The following is a 26482-nucleotide window of genomic DNA, read 5'->3' as shown; positions in this document are numbered from 1 at the left end:
ACCTTCTCTACGTGAAGTGCTCTACGGTTTCTTGACAGGTTCACTAGCAGAGTTAGCTTTAAGTACCCTCTGCTGGGGGCAGCTAGAAGGTCTGGAGACGGGAGGTCCTGGGTTCAACAGGCAAGAGGGGGACCCCCTTGGGGATGCCTTCTGGGGAGTGTGTGAACAAGAGCTCCCCGAATGGGCCCCGGATCCATCGCCCCAAGGCCTATCCTGCTGGACAAGATCACGGATTCTTCTGAGAAAGATTGAATAAAAGTAACAGCTGCAAAAACAATCCATTGAATAAACAGAAGGCACAGAAAAATCTCGGGGGGCTGCTGAGACAGTTCCGGCCCTGATGGCAGCGGCCCCCTCTCCTGGGTTCCTCGCCTGTGTCTGGTGTTTGCTGCCGGCCTCCGTGGCTCCATGAGGATCCGGGAGTTGGAAACTTGTTCTTCCAGCCACGAGCCGCCTCCCGCATGGTGTCGGGGTTCCCCAGGTGGGCCCCGTTCTGGGAGAAGGCAGGCTCTGCCCTCTCTGGGGCCCCCTCTGGCTCCTGCACCCACTGCCCGGGTCCAGGGACGGCCCCTCTCTCCCATCCCCGCTGGCTCCTGTGGGCCCAGGAGGTCATTGCTGGGATATTTCATGCGTCCCGCGTCCATCCCGGACCCCCATTCTGAAACAGCGGGAAGAGGGAACCCCGAATTCCTGCGGCGGAGCCCCCGGGAAGAGCCTCTCCCGCTGCGGGGCAGCTTCCCTCGGGAGGGGCGGCCCATCTGGACGGATCTAGTTTTGTGAACTGGGAAACGCGGGGGCCGCCCCGTGTGGGAAGGAGAGCAGGACGCCGCGGCCAGCCTCAGGGCCTCTCCTGCCCTCGTTTTCTGGGGGCATCGTCCGGGCTGGCTCTTCTCGCCAGGGGAGAACGGAAGGGGCCGAGAGGACGCCCCCCGGAAGACCTCCGGCAGGCGGCACGCGCGAGGAGAGGCTTCGGGACGGGACAGATCTTTGTTCATTAGGAAGAAATTAAGTAAGTCCTTAAAAAGGAATCGTCTGGGGCTGACGGGCACCTCGGGGGAGCCTCCTCTGTGGAAGCCCTCTTGTGCCACGTAGCTCTGTCCGTCTTCGTACCGATGCCAAGCCCGGCCGGGGCTAGGCAGCGGGAGTTAAGGGACTTGTCCAGGGTCACCCAGCTAGGAAGTCTGAGGCCACGTTTGAACCCAGGACCTCCTGGCTCCCGGTCCGGCTCCATCCACTGAGCTGCTGAAGGTCGTTCCAACAGACTTATGCCGGGGTGGGTGTGCTGGCGTTCCTGGACCCAGAGACCCATTTGGCCCAGGAGGGACGGATGTTTCCCAGAGCATGGAGCGGAAGGGGGCTCGGGAGGCTGGGGACGCCTGGGTCCAGTCTGCGGCCACCATCTTTAATGCTTTTCTTTTTGTCATACAGAGTTGGATGGTGGTGGTGGGGATATAATGGAGAAATAAGGTGTCAAGAACCCATTAGGGAAGCATTTAAAGAGTTAGCCGTGACCTACACGCGGGGCTCCCCAAAGCGTACTCTGTGCAAAAGGGAGCTGAGCGGGAGCCGCCGGAAAGCAGCCCCCGGCGGGATGGTCCTGGCAGAGCCCGAATCCTCCTCTCAGAGACGATCCTTTTCCAGGATCCCCTTTACAGCCGGTCTAGCCCGGCTCCTCCTGGCTCCGGAGCTCCGAGATTTCTCAATTGGTGGGGAAATTGTTTATTTAGCCCTCAGAAACGGGGGGGCTCTTAGGATCGGTCTGCTTGCTTGCTGGGAACAGAGTGAAAGAAAGCCCTTCGAGGCTGTTTTCTTCTGTGCTGGGTCATCAGTCATCAGTGGTTTTAGATGAAGCTTGTTGGATGAGGTCCCTGGGTGCTCTGCTCGCCAAAGGGTGGCTGCATCTCCAGCCCAGAAATTCTAACTCAAATAATGACCCTCCTCCTCCTCCTCCCCTCCCCTCCCCCTTCCTCTCTCCTCCCCTCCCTCTTCCTCTCCCTCTCCTTCCCCCCCTCCCCTCCCCTCCCCTAGTGCTTGGGAATTGCTTTCTGCAGGGTGATAAGTAGGCCTAGGGGTGCTGAGAATTTAGGCTGTGTGTGGGGGGGCTGATGGGTTCCTCAAGTCATTACAGGGAGACAGTTGAGCTTCGCTCTACTGAGGGGCTCATAAATGTCGGGAGGGGACCCCCTCCCCAGGCCAGCATCTTGTGGGTGGTCAGCCTGGGTGGCCCAAGATCCCTCCTGAAATCAAGGAATGAAGTTCGACTGGAGGTAGAGCGGTTGGATCATGGGGTGAGGGGAGGCGTCAGAATTTAAAAACTGGTCTGTTTCCCCACAATAGAGGAAGGAAGCTGGCGGCAGGACGAGCTCTTGCTGGAGAAACGCTGCCTGGTTTTGTCTTGGGTGGATCTGGCTTCCAAGGAGCAAAAGCTATTTCCTGTGCCCTAAGAGAACGGGAGGGAATTCAGGGAAGGGAAATGTCTTAGTTTAGGGTGTGAAAAAATGTTCATATACCCTAAACACGAGGCTCATTATAGAATTACACACAAATGTGCACTACAAGCAGAATACAGACCAGTGTAGATCATTATACATACACATATCATAAAGATGACGCATTATATATATTTATATACACGTGAATTAGGAGCACAATCTACTATAGCATCATTCTATACATGTATGTATCGTATGTAAACATGCTTATATATTATAGACGTAAAATAAAGCATGCACCTAAATAACTGCTTGTCATTTTTGGAGATGTTGCTGATAGAAGTGAACCTGGAAAGAAGTCCAGGCTTGAAGAAAAATCTTATTTCCTTTCTGGTTTGTACTTGGCGATGAGATGCTGAGATGATGGCAGATCAAGGACCAAGGCCAGGGCCGATCGATTCTTAGAATTATTGGACCAAGGACAGTTCCCTGGTGCATTAGTCCATCTTTACTGAAATGTGAAGTCCTAGTAAACTGGAAATTGTGAGTGGTTAAGTGCTGAATGCTTTATTTTAAAAAAGGTTTCCTTCGAGAATCTTTCCTCCTTCTTTTGGACTTTCAGTTGTATTATTTTATAACGAAGTGGGGAAAATCTTAGAAGCCTTAAGGACAGTGCTGTGGAATGACTGGAATCTGGGCTCCTTTACTTAGGATCGTTGGCTCATTGAGCTGGAAGGGAACTCCAAGACCACCTAGTCCAACCCTCTTATTTTGCAGAGGTCCAATGGGGTCAAGGGACTTGCTGAAGTCACATAGTGAGCTGAGATTGGAACCCGGGCCTTCTTCTTTGAATTTCCATTACTCTCATGGCTTGTATGAGCCAAGATGTCCCAGTGTTCTTAGTGGTCTTAGAAGGGTAGATTTAAATAAATCATCTAATTTGACCGAGTAGTTTTTCTGCTACCTTTTGTTTATTACTTTTGAAGTGTGTCCTTCAAGATATTTCTGGGGAGGTTTTGAGAAAGTGGAGCAAAAATATTATCCAAATTTAATGTCATTTTGGTTCTATTATAATCAGTTTATTGAATTAAAAAAAAATAAGTAAGTTTCCATCGTTTAGTTGCCACCAGAAACCTTTTCTAGAGTAGTAGTCATCATTCATAGAAGTTAAATATCAACAAGGATGTATTAAGCAGCCATTCTATACTGAGCCCTCTTTCAATAATAATTTTTGTTAATTATTTTTGTTTTTACATTTTTTTGCAGTCATTTTGAGTCCTCCATCCATTCATCTGTCCATTCCTCCATTTATCCAAGGATCCCTCCCTTATAACAGTAAAAAATGTTAGGAAAACCAGCTGATACACTGATCCATCTTGGTTTCCTCAGTCTCATCAACTCATTCCCTCCCACCTTTCACCTTCTGTTACAATGAGAGCTCTTCTGAGGGCAGGGACTGCCTTTCTTTCAACCTGTATTTGTATTCCCAGCACTTAGTACCAGAGTTGACACACAGTAAGTGCAGAAACAATGCTTGTTGTTGGACATTTCAGTTGACACCAACTTTATTTTCAGGTCTTTGCTACCACAAACTAAACACAAGGAAATCCTGGATAGAGGTGGATCTTTTCTTTCTCCTTTTGACTTTTTGGGACAGGTGCCCAGTAGAGAGAACTCTTATGTTAACAGATAGGACTCTCTTCGCACTGAGCTTTTCCCTCCCTCCCTCCCTCCCTCCCTCCCTCCCTCCTTCCCTTCCTTCCTTCCTCCCTTCCTTCTTTCCTTCCTTCTTTCCTTCCTTCCTTCCTTCCTTCCTTCCTTCCTTCCTTCCTTCCTTCCTTCCTTCCTTCCTTCCTTCCTTCCTTCCTTCCTTCCTTCCTTCCTTCCTTCCTTCCTTCCTTCCTTCCTTCCTTCCTTCCTTCCTTCCTTCCTTCCTTCCTTCCTTCCTTCCTTCCTTCCTTCCTTCCTTCCTTCCTTCCTTCCTTCCTTCCTTCCTTCCTTCCTTCCTTCCTCTTCCCTCCTTCTTTCCTCTTCCCTCCTTCCATTCCTTTCCTCTCTCTTTCCATCTTACAATCAATACTGTGTAATGCTTTCAAGGCACAAGAGCACTAAAGGCTAGGCAATGGGGGTTAAATGACTTACCCAGGATCACACAGCAAGGAAGGGTCTGAGACCACATTTGAACTCAGGATTTTTGTTCTCTGGACCAGACTCTCAATTCCCTGTACCACCCAGATGCTCCTGTGACCCCCACTTTTAAGCAGTTTTCTCCTTCCTCCCTCTTATTCTTCTTCTGAACCCAGTAAGTCTTGGGGAATATTTCTTTTGCCCTTGTTAATGGGACCAGTCAGTCAATGATTGGCTCCATTTTTAACTTGATATTTTATATCCAAAGATTGATTGAAAGCAATTGCCTTAAATGAACTGTAAACGGGTGCTCTCCTCCTCCTTATCTTGGTCATTGTTTGTAAGATAGAGAACCTAATGCATTCCCTGGACCCCAGCAGAAAACTCACCACAGCCGGTGTGCTCCTGAAAACTCGTTAGCCAACGTTTCTCATTTAATATGCATGAGGAGAGCTTCATCTTTGAAGGAACCTTGCGGTGAGATTTTCTGTAAAACAGGTCCATTTGTAATTCAGCTAGGAAGATGCACCGCTTTTCCTTCTGGCTCGTGGCGCCAGTGCCCTGGTTCTCTGCCCTTAGACTGACTCCCCCTCCATCGCCTCTCTGCTGTCCTTCTCCTTGTCTGGGATAGCCTCTAGTCACCGAGATGAGGGAAACAACAGCACATTTTGGGCTCGGGATCCTGATCCCCATCTGGCCTGGGAGTCACCCAGAAACAAGCAGGATGGGGAAATGTTACCCCTCTGGGGTTCCCTGTTCATTCCTTCTAGCACCAGGGGATTCTGTTGAGTTTCTAGCCTCAGGTGTTCAAGCCTTTGCAGAGGCAGCAAGAAAGGACTCTTATTTCCCTCCATTTTAATTTTAATTTTGAACCTAGCGAACATGAAATAGAATAGGGATTTGTAAATACCAAAGAGGAGATTGTGCATGAAGCCCGAAGTCTCTCTGTGATGTGTCTGTTGCTTGCTTTCCTTTTTCATTTTAAGACGCTCAGCCTTCTTTCTGACCTTTTCCTCTGCACCGAGAGGTCCCTGGCCCTCATTGTAGATGTTCTTCCCTTCCACATCATGGATGCCATCCAATGGCAGTTTATTGTGAATGAGCGGAAGCAGAACAAGAGACTGGGGGTTGGAGTTAAATGAGTGCTGGATTTGGCCTCAGAGACCTGGATTCAAATCCTACCTGGTCCACCTAACTTGGGCAAGTTAGTCTATTTCTTGGCTGCCATTTATTTGTAAAATGGGCAGTGGTGGCATGACTTGATGGCCTCAGAATTCCTTCCACCTTTGAATCTACAATCCTCTGATCTTGTAGAAGTAGCTGTTCAATTCTTTTCAGTGTCCTACTCTTTGGGATTCCATTTGAGATTTTTCAGGCAGAGATACCAAAATGTTGACCATTTCTTTCTCCAGCCCATTTTACAGATGAGGAAACTGAGGCAAAGAGGATGAAGTGATTCACCCAGGGCCAGACATCTGAGGCCGGATTTGAACTCAGGAAGATGAGTCTTCCCTGATCCCAGGCTCAGTGCTCTGTCCCCTGCTCCACTAGCTGTGTACATTCTTTTCCAATACCAAAGCAGATTTTAAAAGAAAATCTAGGAAGTGTAAAGGGAGAAGGTATCTTACACGGCGCTTTGGTGGCCGTTTTAGCAGCATCTTTGCTTTCCTGGGCTTTTATGTCGCTCCCACCTGGTAGCCTGCCATCATCCTGAGAAGAAGATGAGGTGTCGGCTGAGTGTGGCTCGAGCTTCTCCTTTCATGATGGTTTCTTTGTGGTGGCACCCACGTGATTGCCACCCCTGATGGGTTTTCCGTTAAATGTTCCCATTCCCTGCAGGTCGGTTCAGCCCACGTCCCTCAAGGAGCCATTTACCAGTGGACGGCGCGCTTGTCCCCGGCCCGAGAGAGCTGCCCCTGGTGAATTTCGCCCTGGGTACCGGAGCTTGGCTTTTTGTCTCTCGCGGGTGCCGAGGGCGGCACGGACTGGGCAGGTTGGGAATCGGCCTTCCTCTCCGTCTGTCCAGAGATGAGGATCCCTCTGCTCTACTCCGTGTCTTGTAGGGACTCCCTCTAGGCACGCCGTCGCCTCCGTGAGGCTGTGAGTTCTTTAGGCATCCTCCCTACTCAGCACAGTGCCTAGACCAGAGGAAGCTTTTAGGAAAGGCTCGATGCCTGCTCAGCTCTGTGGCTCTGCTGGTAACATCAACGCAACCGTTACTAAATGTGTTTCCAGCAGATTTAAATTTAAAAAACCTTGTGTTATCAGTGGAAGTTTTACTAAACGTGTTTCTAGCAAATTTAACTTTATTAAAGAAGCACTTTGGTTTATTTTAAAGAACCACGGTCCGGGGGCAGCTGGGTGGTTCAGTGGATGGAGATCCAGGCCTAGAGATGGGAGGTCCTGGGTTCAAATCTGGCCTCAGATACTTCCTAGCTGTGTGACCCTGGGCAAGTCACTTGACCCCTATTGTATTGACTCCAAGACACAGTATTGACTCAAGATGGAAGGTAAGGGTTTAAAAAAAAAAAAAGAACCACGGTCCTCTTGGGTCATGGTGGTGTGTGGTATTTGGACCTGAATCCAGCCTAGCACTGTTTGATGGGGGGCATCCTGGGTACCTGGTGCTGGGGATAGAAGGGTAGTTCCTGCCTTCCAAGAGGTTACAGTGCCCTGGTGGGAATCCATTGTGCCAGCGGGTAGGACTATAGATGACAATTTGGGGGAGCGAGAGGGGAGGCAGAAAGGCTTCTGGTGGGCGAGCAGCTCCTGGAAAGAAGGTGTATCCATGCTGATAATGAAGACCCACACATTTCTTAGGTCACAGCTTTAGAACAATCAGCTCCTGAGATAAATGCTATTATTATTCCCATTTTACCGATGAGGAAACTGAGGCAGACAGCAGTCTAGTCAGTCATCCTATCTCTTTGGCCAATGCTCTATCCACTGGGCTCCCTTGAGAAATTAAGTCTTTTCCCCAAGGTGGGTGGGAGTTACAGAGCAGCCCCTGTGTGTGTATGCGGTTATTGATTAGTATTTTATGGAGATTATTGACCTATTTGATGCTGGTTCTGTCCCACAACAGCGCCTTCCATCCTTCTCCCCAGACTCCCAACTCTGCTGAGAGGCAGAAGGAAAGTTCATCAGTTGTCCTTTGAAGTCAGGATGGGTCGCTGCATTGGTTGTTGCTTTCCTGTGCATTTTGGTCCTGGTTCTGCCCATTTTTCTCTGCATCGGCTCATCAGTCTCCCCAAGTTTCTCTGAATTCTTTAAATTAATTTCTTTTTTTTTGTTAAACCCTTACCTTCCGTCTTGGAGTCAATACTGTGTATTGGCTCCAAGGCAGAAGAGTGGTAAGGGCTAGGCCATGGGGGTCAAGTGACTTGCCCAGGGTCACACAGCTGGGAAGTGGCTGAGGCCAGATTTGAACCCAGGACCTCCCGTCTCTAGGCCTGGTTCTCCATCCACTGAGCCACCCAGCTGCCCCCTTTAAATTAATTTCTTAACCACGCAGCGATGCTGTGTCGTGCTCCCGTGACATCCTGCTCTGGGCCACCTCCTGTCAGACTGCAAAACAGCTTATTTAGTCTGCTGTTGTTCAGTCAGGCCCAACTCCATCAGGGGTTTTCTTGGCAGCGATACTAGTGTGCTTTGCCATTCCTTTCTGCAGCTCATTTTACGGATGAGGAAACTGAGGCAAGCCGGCAGGGCTGAGTCACTTGCTCGGGGCCCAAAGCTAGTCAGTGTCCAAAGCAGGATTTCCTGACTCCAGTCTGGGCACTCTGTCAAAGCCAGAGCGAGCTTCTTCGGGAAGCATCAGGGCAAGGCGGGCAGCCCATGGCCAGCCTGTTGTGGCGAGGACTGCCAGGGCCGGCTTGGACTCCCTCCCCACCGAGGTCCCCTTCGTCAGGGACTCTGCCCAGCCTCTCCCTCCCGTGTAGTGGCGGGTTTGGAGTTCAGCACCGGGTCCCGGTGGACAGCTCTTTCTCAAGCCTGCCGAGGGGGCCTCCTGGTCTTCCCTGCCGCAGCTGCTCCAGTCCTGCTAACCCCAGTCCCCGTGTTTGCTGGAGCCCAGAAGTCTGGGGGCCCGTCTGGGGGGTCCTTGTTGCGTGGATGCTCCGGGAGGGCAGGGACGCCTCGAGCTCTTCTGCTTTTTGCCCTTCGGTGCCCGGCAGTCCAGTTCAATGAAAAAAGCCTTTGTTAGCACCCGCTGTGTGCTGGGGATATAAATGAGAGGAGAGAACCCCGGACTGCGAGGAGCTCCCATAGGAGAAGACGGCCCCCCAAAGGAAGCCGGGCACGTTGGGGAGGGCACCCCGGGGGGCGCCTGGCACGGAGGGGAAGCCAGGCAGGGCCGCGGAGGAGGGGCTTCTGTCCTCTGCAAGGGACAAGAGAACACACCCGTCCCCCCTCACGGCGTCCCCCCTCGTGCTGCTCTTTAAAAGATTTCTGTTCTCCCCTTCCAGAGCACTCCGAGCTCACGGAGCCGAAGCCTGACCTTGCTCCCCCATGGAACGCCCAATTCGGCCTCCCCCAGTAGCCAGAGACATCTCGCCCCCGCGCCCCCCTCCGTGGTCACCGTCACCCACCACAAGTCACCTGCTGCCGCCCGAAGATCCAAGAGTCAGTATTCTGGCCAGCTCCACGACGTCCGAGAGGTAGGCCGGGGCCGCTTGTGGCCGGCGCTGCGTGGGGGGGGGGGGTTCTGGGGGCGTGAAAGGGCCCTGGCTGCTCCTGGGAGATCCCCCCCCATTGTCCCCCCAGGGCACACAGCCGGCCCTCCGAAGGAGAAGCCGGCTCTGGGCCGGAGATGCAGTGCTCGTGCCCTTCGGGAAATGAGGGGCGACTTGCCTCCCTGGGGTCACAGCTCAGGAAGCCCCGCGTGTCCGGAGCCTCCCGGGGAGGGCAGGGCGGTCAGCCTTCAGTCACTGGCCTCGTACGTCGGCAGCCATCACCTTGCCGTCCCCCTCTCCGGGCCTCACGGCCCCCGCCGAGCCGGGGTTTCCTTGGTGGACCACTTAGACTCGGTGGCCTCCAAGGGCTTGATTTCCAGAGGGGAGATCAGTGAGATGATCCCAGCGGATGGCGCGGGGCTGGGTGGGACGCGGAGGAGGAGGGTCGGAAGAGGGGGCAGGCGAGAAAAGCAGAGCCTGCCACAGCAGGGTTGTCCTGAAGCCTCTTTGGGGCTTGGTAGGGGCAGCCCGATGGCTGGAGTCCAGAAGCCTCTCCCTCCTCCCAGCACCACCTGTTGTGGGCGGCCTGAGAGCTGCCCCGGGGGATCGAGAGCGAGTGACTCTGCGAGCCCCATTCTGTCTTCAGAGTTCTTTCATATTAGTGATACAGAGGGGGTTTTTGTCGATACCAACTAGCAGGTTTTCTTTTTAGAGAAGAAATATGAAATCTCCCAGCAATTCTTTCCTAGGCATGGATTGGGGACTGGATCCCTTTGGAAATAACTGGGGGCTGTCCCCAAAGGGGGGAGCAGGGGAGGGAGGGAGAGAGAGAGGGAGAAAGATGGAGAGAAATGGAGGAAGGGAGAGAGAGAGGGAAGAGGTGAGAGAGAGGGAGAAAGATGGGTAGATGGAGGAAAGGAAAGAGGGAAGGGAGAGGGAGAAAGATGGAGAGAAATGGAGGAAGGGAGAGAGAGAGGGAGAGAAATGGAGGAAGGGAGAGAGAGAGGGAAGGGGGAAGGAGAGAGAGAGGGAGAGAAAGAGGGAGAAAGATGGAGAGAAATGGAGGAAGGGAGAGAGTGGGAAGGGGGGAGAGAGAGAGAGAGAGGAAGATAGAAAAAGATGGAGAGATGGAGGAAGGGAGAGAGAGAGGGAAGGGGGAAGGAGAGAGAGAGGGAGAGAAAGAGGGAGAGAAATGGAGGAAGGGAGAGAGAGAGAGGGAGATAGAAAAAGATGGAGAGATGGAGGAAGAGAAAGAGAGAGGGAAGGGGGGAGGGAGAGAGGGAGAACGATGGAGACAGAAAGGCTTTGTAGATTTATTTGAACACTCATTTTGCTTCCTAGAGGGGTTCTATTTGTATTCCCAGAACTTAACATCTATCTCCAGTTTTTTGTGCATATTAAGTACCTAATAATTTCTTTTTCATTCAGTCATTCCTAACAACTTTGTTGTTGTTGATGAGTTATTTTTAATTTTGCGTCTTGATTCTTTGTGACCTAATTTGAGGTTCTTTTGCCAAAGATCCTGGCGTGGCTGGCCATTTCCTTCTCTGGCTCATTTTACAGATGAGGAAACTGAAGCCCGCAGGGTGAAGTGGCTTTTCCAGAATCACACCACTAGTAAGTGTCTGAGGGCAGATTTGAACTCAGATCTTGCTGACTTTGGGACTGGCTCTCTATTCCCTGGGCCGCCTAACTGCCCCCAAGTTTCAGTTCATATCTACTAGGGAGCTGTTATTGTCCCCATTTTACAGGAGAGCACACTGATGGTGGCTAGGGGCGTGAGTGGAAGTTTTTGGAAGACCTTCTTAGTAGATCTGCCTTACAGGCAGATGGGTGGGTGGCAGGGAGAGCGGTGCTCCCGTCCCCTGGGGGTGTTGAGGTAGGGACCAGGGTACCTGCGGGTCAGGGACGTGGGGGCTGGTATGCCTGCCAGGATTGGGGGGGCACCCAAGACCCTCGGGGCCCTCAGGTGCTGCCCTGACACCCATGCAGGGAGTCCCCTTTTTGGCTTGAGTTCCCAGCTTCAGCCCAAGGCACTTCGTGCTTCCTTGTTCTCCTGCCTGCCACCATTGGAATTAAAAACGCCGGCACAAACCTGGCAGCGGCGGTGCTGCCTCTGGGCTTCGGGCACGTTGGAGCCCTTCATTAGCAGCCACACAGCCCCAGCAGGCTCCCATTTAGCCTCTGAACTTTCTCTGTGTACAAGGCAGGACCCGGTGGGTCTTCTCTCCCTCTCCTGGCCTGGGCAGCTCTTCGTGCTGAAAACATCATTTAAAATGAAGTTAAATTTAAAGAAAAACCACCAGCATTTGGCTAAGTGTTGACGGTAACCAAAATTCAATTCAGCTAACCTTGATGGAGGACCTCCTGTGGGCCAGGAGATTGGGCCGACCTGGATGGTGAAGGCAGCCTCGGGGTTGGTCACATCCAGCCATGTGCAGGCTTTCGCTCCTGACCTTCAGGTAGGCTTCGGATGGACAGCTGGGGTAGAATCTTAGAGCCCGGGAGCAGGAAGGCACCTCAGCCACCATTTGGCCCACTTGGGCTCTTTTTAATTTAAAAATCCTTCTTTTCCACCCTCATCTTCCATCTTAGAATCAATATTGTGCATTGGTTCCAAGTCAGAAGAGCAGTAAGGGCTAGGAATGGGGGGTGAAGGGACTTGTCCTGGGTCACACAGCTAGGAAGTGTCTGAGGCTAGATTGGAACCCAGGACCTCACACCTCTGGGCCTGACTATCCACTGAGTTACCCAGCTGTATGCATGGTCAAAGGGTTCTTCACCATGGTTGTGCCATGGACTACTTTGGCAATCTGAGGCAGACTCTGGGCTCTTCTCCAAATAAATAAATAAAGTTTTTAAAGGAATAAAATAGAATTGCAAAAAATCCAGTTATTAAAATGTGAAAAAGAAAGCACCTCACCCAGAATGGATCCAGCTTGCTAGACGAGAGATCATCCGGCCTCTGTTGAGGCCTTCCTTCCTTCCTTCCTTCCTTCCTTCCTTCCTTCCTTCCTTCCTTCCTTCCTTCCTTCCTTCCTTCCTTCCTTCCTTCCTTCCTTCCTTCCTTCCTTCCTTCCTTCCTCCCTTCCTCCCTTCCTCCCTTCCTCCCTTCCTCCCTTCCTCCCTTCCTCCCTTCCTCCCTTCCTCCCTTCCTCCCTCCCTTCCTCCCTTCCTCCCTTCCTCCCTTCCTCCCTTCCTCCCTTCCTCCCTTCCTCCCTCCTCCTGTTCTTGTTTGACAAGGTCTCTTCTACAAAATGATTAATGTAGAAAAATGTTTTACCCACTTGCACATATCAGATTGCTCACCATCTCAGGGAGGGTTGGGAGAGGTGGGAAGGAGGGATGGTGGGAATTTAAAAAAATGTTAAAGATTGTTTTTCATGTAATTGGGGAAAATATTTTTGAAGAGATGAAAAGGAAAAACATCTGTGGCTCGCTAATATAATGGGCTACTGTTGTGTTATTGAGTGACAAAGTAAGAGGAATAGAAAGAAATCTTGAAAGCCCTTTATATAAAATATTACAAAGTGAAAAATTCATATCCTGAAGAAATGGGCAGATTCTAACTGCGAGTCTATAAGAGGAAAAGTCAACAAGAAGGAAAGGTAAAAGAATCCTGGGGAGGACTCAGAGTCTGGAAATGCATTGCAATTAATAAATTTAATCATAAAGACCTTTCACAGCAAGTTCAAGTTTACTGAATTATTTTGGTGTGCAGACTTGTGAGTAGTGGGTTTTTTTTTTTTTAAATCTTACCCGCCATCTTAGAATCAGTATTGATTATATCTAGTATTGCGATGTCGAGTTTGCTGTTTATTTCTGGATTTTCTGGTAGTCCAATTATTCTTAAATTGTCTCTTCTCCCTCTATTTTCCAAGTCTGTTACCTTGTCAGTGAGATATTTTATGTTCGCTTCTAATTTCTTGATCTTTTGGCTTTGCTTTATTGATTCTTGCTCTTTTACCTGCTCGTTGTCTTCCAGTTGCCTAATTCTGACCTTTAAAGCCTGGTTTTCCTTTTCAGTTTGGTCAAACTGGTTTTGTAGTTGCGTGAAATTCTTTTGCATCAATTCCCACTTTTCCTGCCAGAAGGCTTCCATCTTTTTGATCATTTTTGATTCAAATTCTTCAAAAGTTTGTGGAGAGTTTCCATTTCCTTTGGAAGGTTTTGGCGCATTTGCTTGTGTTTCCTCTTCTATCTCCTCTGTATTTTGTATTTTTGCTCCATAAAATGTGTCCAAAGTTGCCCCCTTCTTGTTTTTCCCGTTGTTTTGAGGCTTTTTTGCTTCTGTGCTGTTTGCCATCTCTATCTGAGTGAGGGGGGCTGGCTCTTCTGTCTGGTGTTCAGTGGCTTTAGCCCCAGGCAAATTGTCTGTCTTCCCCAGGAAGCCTGGAATTGCTGGTATTTCGGTGTTTCAGTGTTACTACTCTCCTCAGTTCCCTCCTGATGCTTCTCTGTTGCCTTACTTCTATGCTCTGCACCTGGCTTGACACTCTCAGATGTATTTCAATGCCTTTGCTGGCCAGAGGAGCCTGTACTCTGAGGGGGAGGGGCCCTGGCTTCCTGGAGCTCCAAGGGCTGGTGATAGGATTAACTTCAGACTGAGTATGCCCTGAGGCAGGGACCTTTGGTGACACTCAGATGGAAGGATCTGGTCAGGGGGCTACAGACCCCCCCCCCCCCATCTCTCTCTGTTTCCCTCCTGTCTGGGTGGCCCCTCGACTGGGCCAGGTTGTTTTCAGGATGTGGTCTTCAGCTCAGAGGCCCTTTTGCCAGCCCTGAGGGTTACTGTTGTTTCAGAGGACCCTGCACTCTGAGGGGGAGGGGCTGTGGCTTCCTGGAGCTCTGAGGGTTGGTGATAGGATTAACCTGGGACTGAGTATGCCCTGAGGCAGGGACCTTGGTGAGACTCAGATGGAAGGATCTGGTCAGGGGGCTACAGGCTCCTCCCCCACCCCCCACCCCATCTCTCTCTGTTTCCCTGCTGTCTGGGTGCCCCCACGACTGGGTCAGGTTGTTTTCAGGGGGCGGCCCTCAGAACAGCCGGCTCCCGAGGCCCTTTTGCCTGCTCTGAGGTTCCTGCTGCTGCCTCTCTCTGGGTTGGGGGGGATGGGTCCTGGGACCTTCCTTTTGCCTACCCCTTAGATCCCAGTGATCTCGGGTTCTGACTTTTGGGGGGCTGTACCTTTTGATCCAGGTCCAGGAGGAGTGTTTCCGGGGTCTATTCTTTTGTTTGTTTTGAATTCCGGTGCCCTAAGAGCATTCAGTTTGAGATCGGTAAGGAAGGGTTTCTGGAGCTCCGACCTTTAGCTTTGTCTAAGCTGCCATCTTGACCGGAAGTCCTTAGAATCAGTACTGAGTATTAGTTATAAGACAGAAGAGTAAGGGTGAGGCAACAGGGGTTAAGTGACTTGCCCAGGGTCACACAGCTAGGAAGTGCAGATTTGAATCTAGGTCCTCATGCCTCCAGGCCTAGCTTTTTATCCACTGAGCCCCCTAGCTGCTACCTATCATCTATCTTGTGTTTAGGACAAAGATCTGACCCTTGTATGATATTATACATTGTATGCATCTTATTGGGGGGTGGGTTCCAGAGGTTCTTGTATGGTCAGTGGATAAGGACAGACTTCTCTAAAGAAGACTCACATTGTCTTATCAGCCATATGAATGAATGAGTGCTCCGAGTCATCAGTGATTAAGAGAGGACCGGCATCAAAACAGTCCTAGTCTGAGCTGGGGAAAACAGTTGATATGAAAACGAAATATTAGCAATATGCATTTTTCTCCAAAAGCACTCTACTTCCATTAACTAATTTAATTTTCTGATCTGAGGCAGGCAGCCCACTCTTAGTATTCCCATCCCCCCCACCCCCCATCTCTTGATTTCAAAGAGTAAGATGCCATTGTGCTGGGTCCCATGGCTTCCCTTGCCAGGGCACAGTGTGTCAGACCTTGGATCCTCATCTCCTGCCCTGGCACCTTTGTTTTTCCCAGACTGCCTCCCTCCATAAAGGCACTGCAGAGGGAGGGGGTCAGGGAAGTGGACTCATTCCTCATGCGTAAGCTCAGTTAGCAGATCATCACATGAAAAAAAATTCAGCCTGGCTAGAATGGAAAGAACCATGTCTTAAAAGAATTCAGTGCCATTATGCTTGCTCCAAAAAACATTTATTAAAAGCTTAGTATTGCATTTCAATATAACAACTGGGTTTCCTAAGGAATGACTACTTGTATTTCAACTAATTTCAGAGCATCAAATATCTGAATGTTTTAGTCCTGCCCCCTAAGCTCGTATCAGAATTCTTTGCTCCTTCCTTCTCTGTTCCTGCCACTCACATGTAGCCAGAGGGTGAACAGCTCTCTTCTTGTTCTACTTTTTCTGCTTTGCATGATTTCATAAAGGTTTTTTCCAGATTCCTTTGCATTCTTCTTGCAAGTCAGTCTTTTTTTTCCCCCTTCCCCCAAACCCTTACTTTCTGTCTTAGAATCAATACTGTGTATTAGTTCCAAGGCAGAAGAGCAGTAAGGGCTAGGCAATGGGAGTTAAGTGACTTGCCCAAGGTCACACAGCATACATCTAGGAAGTGTCTGAGGTCAAATTTGAACCCAGGACCTTCTATCTCCAGGCCTGGGTCTCGATTCACTGAGTCATCTTGCTATCTCCACAATTCAGTCTTAATTGCATCATCATATTCCATTGCATTAATATATCACACTTTGTTTGATCTCCTCTGTTATTGTATAGTCAGATTGTCTCCACTGGAAAAAATAATTTTATTTGGGGACAGTTAGATGGCCTGGAGTCTGGGTTCAAATTTGACCCTAGCTGTGTGACCTAGGGTAAGTCATTTAACCTTAACTGCATAACCCTTAACTCTCTTCTGCCTTGGAACCCATATTTAGTGTCAATTCTAAGACAGAAGGTAAGGGTTTAAAAAAATAATATTCAAAAGCTGCTCTGAAAATGTTCAGAGATCATCATTTCCATAAAAAAGATGGTTATGAAGAATTGAGAGAGACAGTGGAAGATTTCTATGAACCAATGTCTGAAGCAAGCTTGATTAGTGATACAATACACATTTATGACGACAATGTAAACAGAAAGATCAAAACAGAACACGGCTTAACCCTGGGCAATTAGAATGATTCAGCTCATACAGGAATGTGTTGGGCTTGGTTTTGGACATTCTTTTTATAATATTTGGCTGGATAACTCATCCATTCCCATGGGTTCACTTGGCTGTCTCTGTAGAAAATACACAAATGGACTCTTGACCTCCAGTTTTGAATCTACAGCTGCCAGTTGGATGTCTCAAATTAGAAAACCCAGACACCTGATACTCAACATATCCAAAATGGAATTCAACATTATTCTCCCAAATTCTGTCCTCCCACACTTACCTATTACTGTAGAGAACACAACATTCTCCTCAACCTTCTGGCTCCCAACCCAGGAGCCATCCTGGAGTCTTCACTGTCACTCACTCCCTTATCCAATATGGTACCAAGGCCTGTCTATTTCACCACTGTAGCATCTCTTGTCAATTTCACCTTTAGCATCTCACATCAGTTTCACTTCTCCATCTCTCCTCTGACACTGTCCCCAGCCTGGTGTATTCCCTTCTCACCCCATGCTGGGACTATAGCCTGCTGCTAGGTTTTCCTGCCTGAAGGCTCTCCCCACTCCAGTCCATCATCCATTTAGCCACTACAGTGGTCCTCCTGATGCTTGGGTCTGATTGTGCCACCCCACCTGCTCAGTAAATCCCTGGCCTCCTCCTACCTTTCTGGGCTCCTTACATTTTATTCCTCTGTTTTTTCCTTTTTTTTAACAGTTGGTTGTTTTTTATAATGGGCATTTCCCCTCGATGCTTCCATCCCCCAACACTGAGTCCTTCTGTATAACAGAGAAAAACTCCCCAGGTAAAACAGCAGACAGAGTGTGGCAGCCTAAGTCCATTCTGTCCTCGTGCTGCCCTGAATAGCAGTCACCATTTAATGAGGCGCGAGCACCACGCTCAATTTTGGTGGTAGACACACTGGGAGAAATGAAGCAATCCGTGCCCTCAGGGAGCTTGTGTTCTCTCCTGGAACACCTCAGTCACCTCTCAGGAAAGTCTCTGAGGTATCTACTCATTACAACAAGGAGCTTCGATAAAGGAGAATCGGAATGTATTTAAGTTATTGAACCATGCAGATGGTGTTCATTGACTGAATATTGATTCATGGGGGGTGCCAGCAGTTCCTTCAAGTATGGCCCTTTCAATATATCTTCATAGTTATTCAGTAAATTAGTGAAAAAATTAGTGAAAAATTAGTGAAAAAGGATTCATTTGATCAGAAATCAGTTTACACTCTGCTTTTCAGATTTTTATTGATACCTTTTGTTTTTACATCCCCTTGATGTCCCCCGTTGCTCTTTCTTTCTTCCTCCTCTAATGAAACCATTCCTTATAGCAAAGTATTTTTTTTTGAAGAGGAAGAAAAAAAATCAGCAAAACTGAAACAGAGAAAAAAATCCAGAATGCTGTGTTCTCCACCCCAGACTCTCCTCGCCTCCATTTCCCCCTCTTGGCCTCTGCCACAGAGGTGGGAGAGACCAGCATCCTCTCATCATCTCCCTTCTTTGGGGCTGAGCTTGTGCATCCATCCTTTTCAGTGGTCTTGTGGTTATTGCCCTTCCGTTTCCATTTTGTAGTCGTTGTGTATGCTGTTCTCTAGGCCCTGCTTCGCGTAGGTTCACAGGAGACCGTGCCGTCCCTCCTTGTATTTGTAACACGTAGACTTGGCAGATTTCCATTATTAAATGTCCAGCCGTCTTTGAAAACGAGGAGTTATTCAATTAGCAGACACAGTGAGAGGCAATTAAATTAAACCATGTATCCTTTCTTGGATTAGTCAACAAAACAATGTGTAAGTGAGAGGGCCCAAAACCGCCCTTTAAATCCAAACATGCTAGTTAGGGAAGTGAATAATGACTGCTTGAAGACCAGGGCGAGTGCCTGAAATTCAGGGCCTTTTTTTTGCTTTTGGTTGAGGGTTTTCTCTGTGTTTCAGCTTCAGAAACTCATCAGGTCTCTGTAGCTTATATTTGGAATTTCAAATCCAACTTCAGACACTTATTGGCTGTGTGACCCTAGGCCGGTCACTTAACCTCTGCCTACCTGCATTACTTCATTGGTCAAAGAAAGGGTTTTGGCCTGAGGACTCTCCCAGTTCTGATCTGGTGTGCTTTGATTTTACATTTTTTTCCACCAGAAATACCCCCTTTTCTAGAGGAATCGCTATCTGGCCTCCAGGATATATAGAATGACTAATGTAGAAGAGGGGAATCTAATAGGACTCTAAATAGGCCTTTGTTTGCATTTTTGTGTTTTCAGAATGTCTGTGTATTTTTATTCTTGCAGCGGACTCTATGTTTCCATCTGTGGTCAGTTGTTTCTGTCCACCTCCTCGTGACCCCATTGGAGGTTCTCTTGGCAGAGATACAGAATAGTTGGCCATGTCCTCCTCCAGCTCATTTTTTGGACGAGGCACCGAGGCCAGCAGGGTTAAATGATTTGTCCGGGGTCACAGGGTGAAGAAGTTTCTGGGCCAGATTTGAACTCAGAAAGTCGAGCCGAGCCTTCCTGACTCCATGCCTCAGGCTCTGTGTACTCTGACGCCACCCGACTGCCCTCCTCCTTCTCTACTCGTAGATATTAAGGTGTTTGGTCTTTCCTGACGGTGATTTAGCATGGTGGGTCCCCCTATTCTAGCCCAGCAAGCATTTATTAAGCACCCATTGTTGTAAAAATGGAGAGTTGAACCTGGGACTCCATTTCCCAGGAGTCCTTGCTAGCTCCCAGAATGCCCTCTAATCTCACTGAGATTTCCACCTGGGCGAGGTCAAAATTGTCTATTTAACCTGCCTGTAAAGGCTACTCTCTTTCCTACTTCCGCTTTGGAGCACACACGGCTCTCCACCTAGCAGGCAAGATGTGTGTGGTCGTGAATAGGCTCTTTGGGCCTAGACACGTGCCTTTCTTACTTGTATTTTCTTTATATTTTAATCTTCAATAAACCTCTAAAATTATAATACTCCTTGCAGAGAGAAACTAATTTCTACCTGCCTCAGTTTCCCCCCCAAATTTTAACTCTTACACTGTATACTATTCAGTTCTGGTCTCAGATACTTCTAGCTGTGTGGCCCTGGACAGGTCACTTCACCCTGCTTGCCTCTGTTTCCTCATCTGTCAAATGAGCTGGAGAAGGACGTGGCCGACCCTTCCAGTATCTCCTGCCTGAAACGACCAAGCGGCCATAATAACCAAACTGTTAGCAAGTTCCAAGTCTGCCTCTTTGGTGCCGCCTTCCAGAGTTCTAGGGATGCCTCTGTGACCCGGGAGAGGACTCTGAGCATGTCCATGGCCTGCAGGGAGGAGGAGGAAGACCGGCAGCCGCACGCAGGGAGCAGCCTGTTTTCCTTCTGCTTAGGGCGGCCTGCGGGGCGCCCAGGCTCAGCTTTGGGGGCCGCCACCCTTGTGGGCTGAACTTGTGCCTCAATTTCATCCTCTAAAGACCTTTTGTTTGTTGTTTCAGAAGGCCGAAGGCCCTGGTTCAGATTCTGCGGAACCTCGTCCAGGCGTGTAGAACTTGGGGGACTCTTGAGCGCTTTTTATTCGAGGGAAGATTCTTTTTGTCCCCAGCAGCCCACATCCGTATTATCTCCCAGCGCAGGGCCTGTTCCACTGGGGCCCGGCAGAACCTGGTGGCCAGTGCGACGCGGGGCACACGGGTGGCAGCAGATGCCATCTCAGCCCCAGCCTGGAGGCATTCGCTGGGCTCGTATCCCAGCCTTACACCGTTTGGAGAAGTTTCTCCCTCCGTCCTAGCGGGTGGTTTTTTCCATCTTCCCCCCTAGTGCCAGCATTTCCATCCTGCCGCCCTCGGAGGCCGTGCCTGGCTGTGGGACCCAGGCTCCCCCCTGGCCTCGCCGCCGTCTCGTGCTGGCTGTGTCGGTGGGGCTCGGGGAGCCTTTATGACTTGGCTTTCTGCGTCTTCGAGATGCTTGTTATTTAGCGAGCAGGCTAATTTCATTACCTCGTCGGAGATCTGGTTGCTAAGGCAACTGGTTACTGGGTCGGATCCAGGAGAAGTAAACTGGAAACCCGATAAGATCTCAGAATCCTTAGGAACGTTGCCTGGTGTGCCCTCGCCTCTCCGCCGCCGCGCTCTCCCTCCCCATCTCTCCTCCATCCCGGGCCTCCTCCTGCCCCTGATTTATGGCCCTTTAAAATGTTTTCTCGACGCCTCTTGGTTTCTTCAGGCCACACTAATTTCCTGGTGTGTGTGTGCGTCTCCAGAACCTCATCTTGCAGCCAAGACAACGGTTAGGGAAGCCGGCTGGCGTGGCCGTGCCAGAGGAGGGAAGCGGCAGAAGCCCGACTCTCCCAGAGGAAATTGTTTCAGCATCTGCTTTCAGAGGTCAGATTGTTCCGAACTCAAGGCTCCAACTAACTGGCCCATCCCTTTATTACCCATCTTTGGGACTAGCCAGTCAATCCACCAACAGACATGTCTATGGGAAACCCTACTGTGCTCTGGGTATCGCGTGGCTCGTCAGAGGGCCTTTATTGAGGTCCTACTGTGTGCTGGGCATCAAGCCCTGCCTTGTGAATACAGAGAAAAGCCTGACTTTCTGGAGCCCGTAGTGTGATGGGGAGCATGCAAACAGCTGTATACAACAAGATGCAAAAGGGCGGGAGCCTTGGGGAAGGAGGGAACCCAATACTAAGACTACAACAGCCCCTACTTGGCTTAGATGACAGTGCAAGTATTTCCCAAGTGCCTCCTGGGTGTCTGCTGTGTGCCAGGTGCTGGCGATATACAGAGATACACAAATAAGACAATCCAGAGGGCAGCGGAGTGGCTCAATGGATAGAGAGCCAGACCTAGAGATATGGTTTCAAATCTGTCCTGAGATACTTCCTAGCTGTGTGACCCTGAGCAAGTCACTTTACCCCCAGTGTTTAGCCCTTAGCATCTTCTGTCTCACAACCAATACACAGCAGATGGAAGATGTAGCAAAGGAAAGTAGAAGCTACAATTGATTGACACATCTCAAGACTTAGAATTTCTCGTGAGCTGGCTGGGACAGAGACCTCCGGGCCAGACTCTCCCTGGAAACTGCACCTTCCCAACAGCTTAGAACTCTGTCCCTGCCAGCTCATGAGAGATTCTAAATCTTGAGACGTGTCAATCAAGTGTAGCTTCTACCTTCCCTTGCTACCAAGATAAGGGTTAGAGAAGAGACAAAAAGCAGTTCTTGCCCTCAAAAAGCTTATAATCTACAGGAACGAGTATATACACTAACAGTGGGACTTTGGGTCCCATGTGTGAAAGGAGGACAGGAGGGAAAGACAGATGTTGTAGGTATCTGCAACAACTTGATTCTCTCGTTACTGACCCTTCCTGAGAGCCAGGATGCTGTAACCAGAGGCTCTGAGGACCACATGTTGTTAGATGTTCCCTCTTGATGTACAGATAAAGTGAGGGGTCCATCCTTCTGGCCGTGACCCAGCATTCCTTCTCCTCCAAAGTGTACCATCAAAGCACGACCATTCTGAGAAATTTTATGGTAGACCTGCATCTCTTTCCTTGCCCAGGAGATTACCCTTTTGGGGGAAGAAATGGGCAGTTTATATTTCTTTCTTAGAGTAGTAGAGCAATGAGACCAATTCTTAGTAGCCCCCAATATTTCTCTTTGGCTCGGCCACATCTCTTGTGAGAGAGACAGAGGGACTTTTTTGCAGACAGTTTTGAAGGACTGAGATGGAATCATCTTGTGCCTGAGCTATAAGGTCCCAACATATAAATGTCCTACAGGACACTTTGGAAGAAACAGGAGACGTGTGGGATTTGGATTGTGAGGAAAGACTGTTCTGAGCTGATGCAGAGCGAGGGAAGATGGCAGTAGGTTTGAGGATGAGCACAGTGAGAACAGTTGGAGTCAAGCTTAATGCAGTGTAATTTTGGCTCCACCAAAGAAAGGAGGAAATGGACCTTCCTCATTTCCTTGAAGAGGTGAGGATTTTCGGGACCAAGACCTACCTCCTTTGATGTGGCATAGCTGGAAATGACTAGGGCAGAAATCTTGAAAGCATAAGTGAAACTCTTTGAAAAATTAGAGCTAGAAGAGACCTTTTAGTCCAGAAATTTTTCTCTTGTTTTTCTTTTCATTTTCCTGTCACAGATGCCTTTAGGCAGTCTGCATAAACCTAAGAATACCTTTTCAGAATAATGTTTTCTTGCCTACATTCATACTTGAAGAAAAAACTACATTTTACTTGGAGATTAAATTTCAGTTATTTAATTTCATAACTGCCAAGCACCATGCTGATATGCTAAATCCTGGAGATACAAATTAAAAAAAAACAAAACATTCCCTACTCTCAAGCAGCTTCCATTATATAATGGGGAGAAGACAACACAGAAAGGGAAACTAGGGGGCAGGTGGCAGCTGCTTTGGGGTACGATGCTTTGTAGAGTGGAGACCAAGCAGTTACAGATGGAAAACTGAGGGATTAATGAAAATTAAAATATAATTTTACCATACAAGTTCATGGATGCCTGGGACCTTCCATGTTAAAAACCCAGCCCTAGTACAATCCATTCATTTTGCAGATGAGGAGATAGAACTAGAGAGGGAAAGTGACTTATCCGATGTCATTTGCATATTAAGTGTCAGTATTTGAACCCCAGACCGATGATTAAGATCTCCTTCATTGTACTGTGCAGACCCTTTCCTGTTCTCTGCTGTCTTTTGATGTTGCTGTCATTTATCTTAACGTTGTTTATTTCACTCTGCATCAGTTCCCATCAAGTCTTAAGTTTCTCTGAATTCTTCATTTCTACTTCTTTTTGTGATACACAGCTATTTCTTTATAGTTATATATATACACACTATAGTTTGGTCAGTCATTTCTCTTATTGATGGGTGTCCTACTTTATTTCCATTTAGAAATAATGTTTAAAAAGCAAACAAACTAGAAAACTCAGTTCAATTACAGATGTCACTAACTTACTGTCAGTGTTCCAGGCTTGCGCCTGGGGACTATAGCTCTGAGCTGTCCAGATATACCTTTATTTAGTAAAGAAGAGAGTTGTTATATGTGATTTAGAGACTGGTCATGGTGGATGAATATGTACAAGAGTGAGCAACTCTGCTTGTCAGGTATCTCAGACTTTCCCCTCTACCCTTTCTGTCCTGTAACATTCACACCAGGTTAGGATGGTATTGCAGGAAGTAATCTGTTCTCATCTCCCCCCCACCTCCCCATTCATCTATTCTGTCTCTGTCTCTTCCTCCTCCTTCCCTCTCTCTTTTCCTCCATTCCTTTCCCCCAGGCTATTCCAGACAAGAAATTTGTCTATTTCTGCTTCATCACAGGAGACAAAATTTGGAGCTGTAGGTGGAAGTTACCAGGAATTAAGTTTAGGGTTGATGCCAGGAGACAGTTCCTAACTAGGAAAGTTATCCCCAGGCGAACTAGGCTGTCTGTAAAGGGTTGAGTTCCCTCTTCAGGAGGGACTTCAGGAAGAGGCTGGCCATTTGTTAGGGCTGTTGCAATCAGATCCTGATGAACCCCTCCCCTGACCCTGAGATCCTGCTGTATTCATTTTCAGATTTGTGTTTGGCCAGTTCTGTGAGGATCTGCTACACTGAGCAATGCTGGGTGGTTTGTCCATTAGCTGTGGCCATCCTGTTTGAGAACTTCTGAAAAAAGGAGAGTCTGCGGAGGATCCTGGACCCCAGAAGCCCGCTAGACCCATCCCATGGTTTTACACAGGAGGAGGCTTAGAGAGATTTACATGACTGGTCTGGAGCTATATTGGAAGTAAATGGCAGAACTGGGGTTTGAACCTTAAAAAAAAAAAGAAAGAAAGAATGCTTGGGAAACCCTTGACTCAATTCCTGGCACATAGTAGGGGCTTAACAAAAGCTCATTCCCCCCTCCCCATTCCCCATTGCTGGTTAAAGGGCCTCTGAGAGCATGTTCTCTGATTTGGGAGCCCCCTGCCTCTTCTGTATGCCAAGGACTCCCTTTTCTTAGACCGCAGAGACATTGGGAACCAAAAGGCTGCCCTTCGTCCTACCTTGGGCAAGTAATGTTCCCATGAGGAAAGAGAGGGAAATAATTCAATAGATGGTCAAATTTAGGGGGTGTTTTTCTTGGGTGTGTCCTTAGCTCTCACCAGGATAACTCCTTTTTTTTTTAATCCCTTCCTTCCCTCTTAGAATCAATAAAAAGCATTGGCTCCAGGCCGTGGAACAGTAAGGGCTAGGCAATGGTCACACAGCTAGGAAGTACCTCCAGGCCTGGCTCTCCATCCACTGAGTCACCTGCTTCCCCCCGGGATAACTTCTTGAAAGATAAAAATGAAGGGTCTGCTTTTGACCCAGAGAAGGGCTGTGAACTTTCATTCAGACAGGACAGGCTCATGATGGTGCTTTCCTTGCTTGGAGCCCCACAGCGGCAGGACAGTCTGCCCAGAAATCTTTTGGTTCTGCCCCTTTTCTTCAAGGAAGGCCAAGTGCCAGAAAGAACAGCCCCCTTTGTTTGGAAGTGAGTTGGCATAAGCCATTTCAATAGTTTTCAGAGCTGGGCCCACCGCATTCTGCCAGGCATCCCTAGTGGGGCTTGTCTGGTCTGGCCTGGGCTGGACAGAGAGCGTTTGGGCCCCTTTCGCAGCTGTGTCTCTTGGGGGGCTTCCTGTCAGTGGCATCACAGAGAGAGACACGTGGTCCAAAGACCTATGGAAGATTGTCGCCCTCTGAGTGCATCTGCTCCGGTGGCTTCCATGATCATCTCTAGCAGATGATTACTGCCCCCACATATTTCAGGGGTCCTCCCGGGTCCTCATCCTCAGCCGTCTGCTGGCTGGAGCCCCATCTCGGATGTCCTCTAAGCATGTCAGAGTTGATGAATCGAGAGCACAACCTCCCCAAAACTTAGCAAAGTCTGTCTGAGACTTAAAAAAAAAAAGGCATCCTCGTCTCTTTCTTTTTTATTAGGAGAGATTTTGGGGGGTGAGGAGCAGGGTCTAGTGTTTAGAGCCAAGGAACAGTCTGTTCTAGTGTTAGAAATTACACGTTTATTTTGCAGCAAAAATGTTTTGTTGTGCAATAAGGTCGTGATGGTATTTTTATAAAAGAATGTTTATATTTGGGCTCCAAATGGAAGTGAATTGGCTTCTTTCCCTTGCTCCCTTCTCCCTGAAATGTTCCGATGCCTTTGGATCTAAAACAGCTGGTTTGTGAAACAGCCATCTAGGGAATCCTTCACCATATGGCTGAGGTTTCAAGGATAAAGCAAATTCCAGCAAACCCATCTTCTGCCTCGCAGATGAGCTCTGTGCACCATATGGCTTTCAGGCACAGAGGGCCACTTGTCTCAGGTTGGGACCGGCTGATCAGATTTGAAGACTGCAAACCTGTTTTTCTGAAAAGACAGTTTATGTAGCATTCATTTAATGGGGGACTTTTTAGGTTTTTATTGGGCAAGGATCCCCAGGTGACCAATGAAGATCTTTAGGTGTCTGAAATCTAGCGTGGTCTTAACCTCTGTGCCTCCCCCCTGCCCTGGACACTACTCGAGGCAATCCTGGACATCCACTGTAGGAGGGTCCAAGGTGGGTCTCCTACCTGTAGGCATGCACGGTATCATCCTAATTCTACGGAACTGGAGCCTTCCTGTGGAAGAGGAAATGACTTCTGGTCTTTGGTCCCCAGACCTTCACCCCCAGGCTCTTGGATACTGATTCACTTTCGTTTTTAGTTTATATGTGTAGTCCTGTGGCATTTTTTCCCCATATGTGTACAGAATACACAGCTCGATGTTTGATTTTTGTGATGAATATTATTTAAATTTTTTATGATTATTTTCATGTTGTGGTCATTTTCCCTGTCCTGCCCCCAATAAGGGACCCTTTTGTCTATCTGGTGAATGAACTCTAGGGTCCCCTGATCATCACTACTGTTTAACACTGTGTTAGGAATGTTCACTAGAGCAATAAGGGAAGAAGAAACTGAAGGAATTCAAATAGGTAGTGATCACTCTCTGTAGATGATATGATGATGTGTGTATAGAGAACCCTAGAAAATCAACCAAAAAACTAATAAAAACAATGAACAGCTTTAGCAAAATTGCAGAATATAAAATAAACCCACACAAATCATCAGCATTTCTATTTTACTGCCAACAA

The 26482-nt window shown here is 48.6% G+C and overlaps 1 protein-coding gene across 1 annotated transcript in view; it reads left to right on the top strand.

Moving 5' to 3' along the window:
• The window catches only part of LOC100032007 (oxysterol-binding protein-related protein 10), a 106982-nt gene that overhangs the window by 60808 nt on the left and 19692 nt on the right, over positions 1 to 26482 (top strand). Inside the window, exon 4 of the mRNA XM_056800380.1 lies at positions 9026 to 9217. Within this exon, the coding sequence (XP_056656358.1) occupies positions 9026 to 9217 (192 nt within the window). The remainder of the gene's footprint in view (positions 1 to 9025; positions 9218 to 26482) is intronic.

The sequence above is a fragment of the Monodelphis domestica genome, chromosome 5 (assembly GCF_027887165.1).
Source record: "Monodelphis domestica isolate mMonDom1 chromosome 5, mMonDom1.pri, whole genome shotgun sequence".
In the NCBI taxonomy this organism is placed as follows: Eukaryota; Metazoa; Chordata; class Mammalia; order Didelphimorphia; family Didelphidae; genus Monodelphis; species Monodelphis domestica.
The sequence above is the reverse complement of the archived record's forward strand: the minus strand, read 5'-3'. Positions and strand labels throughout refer to the sequence as shown.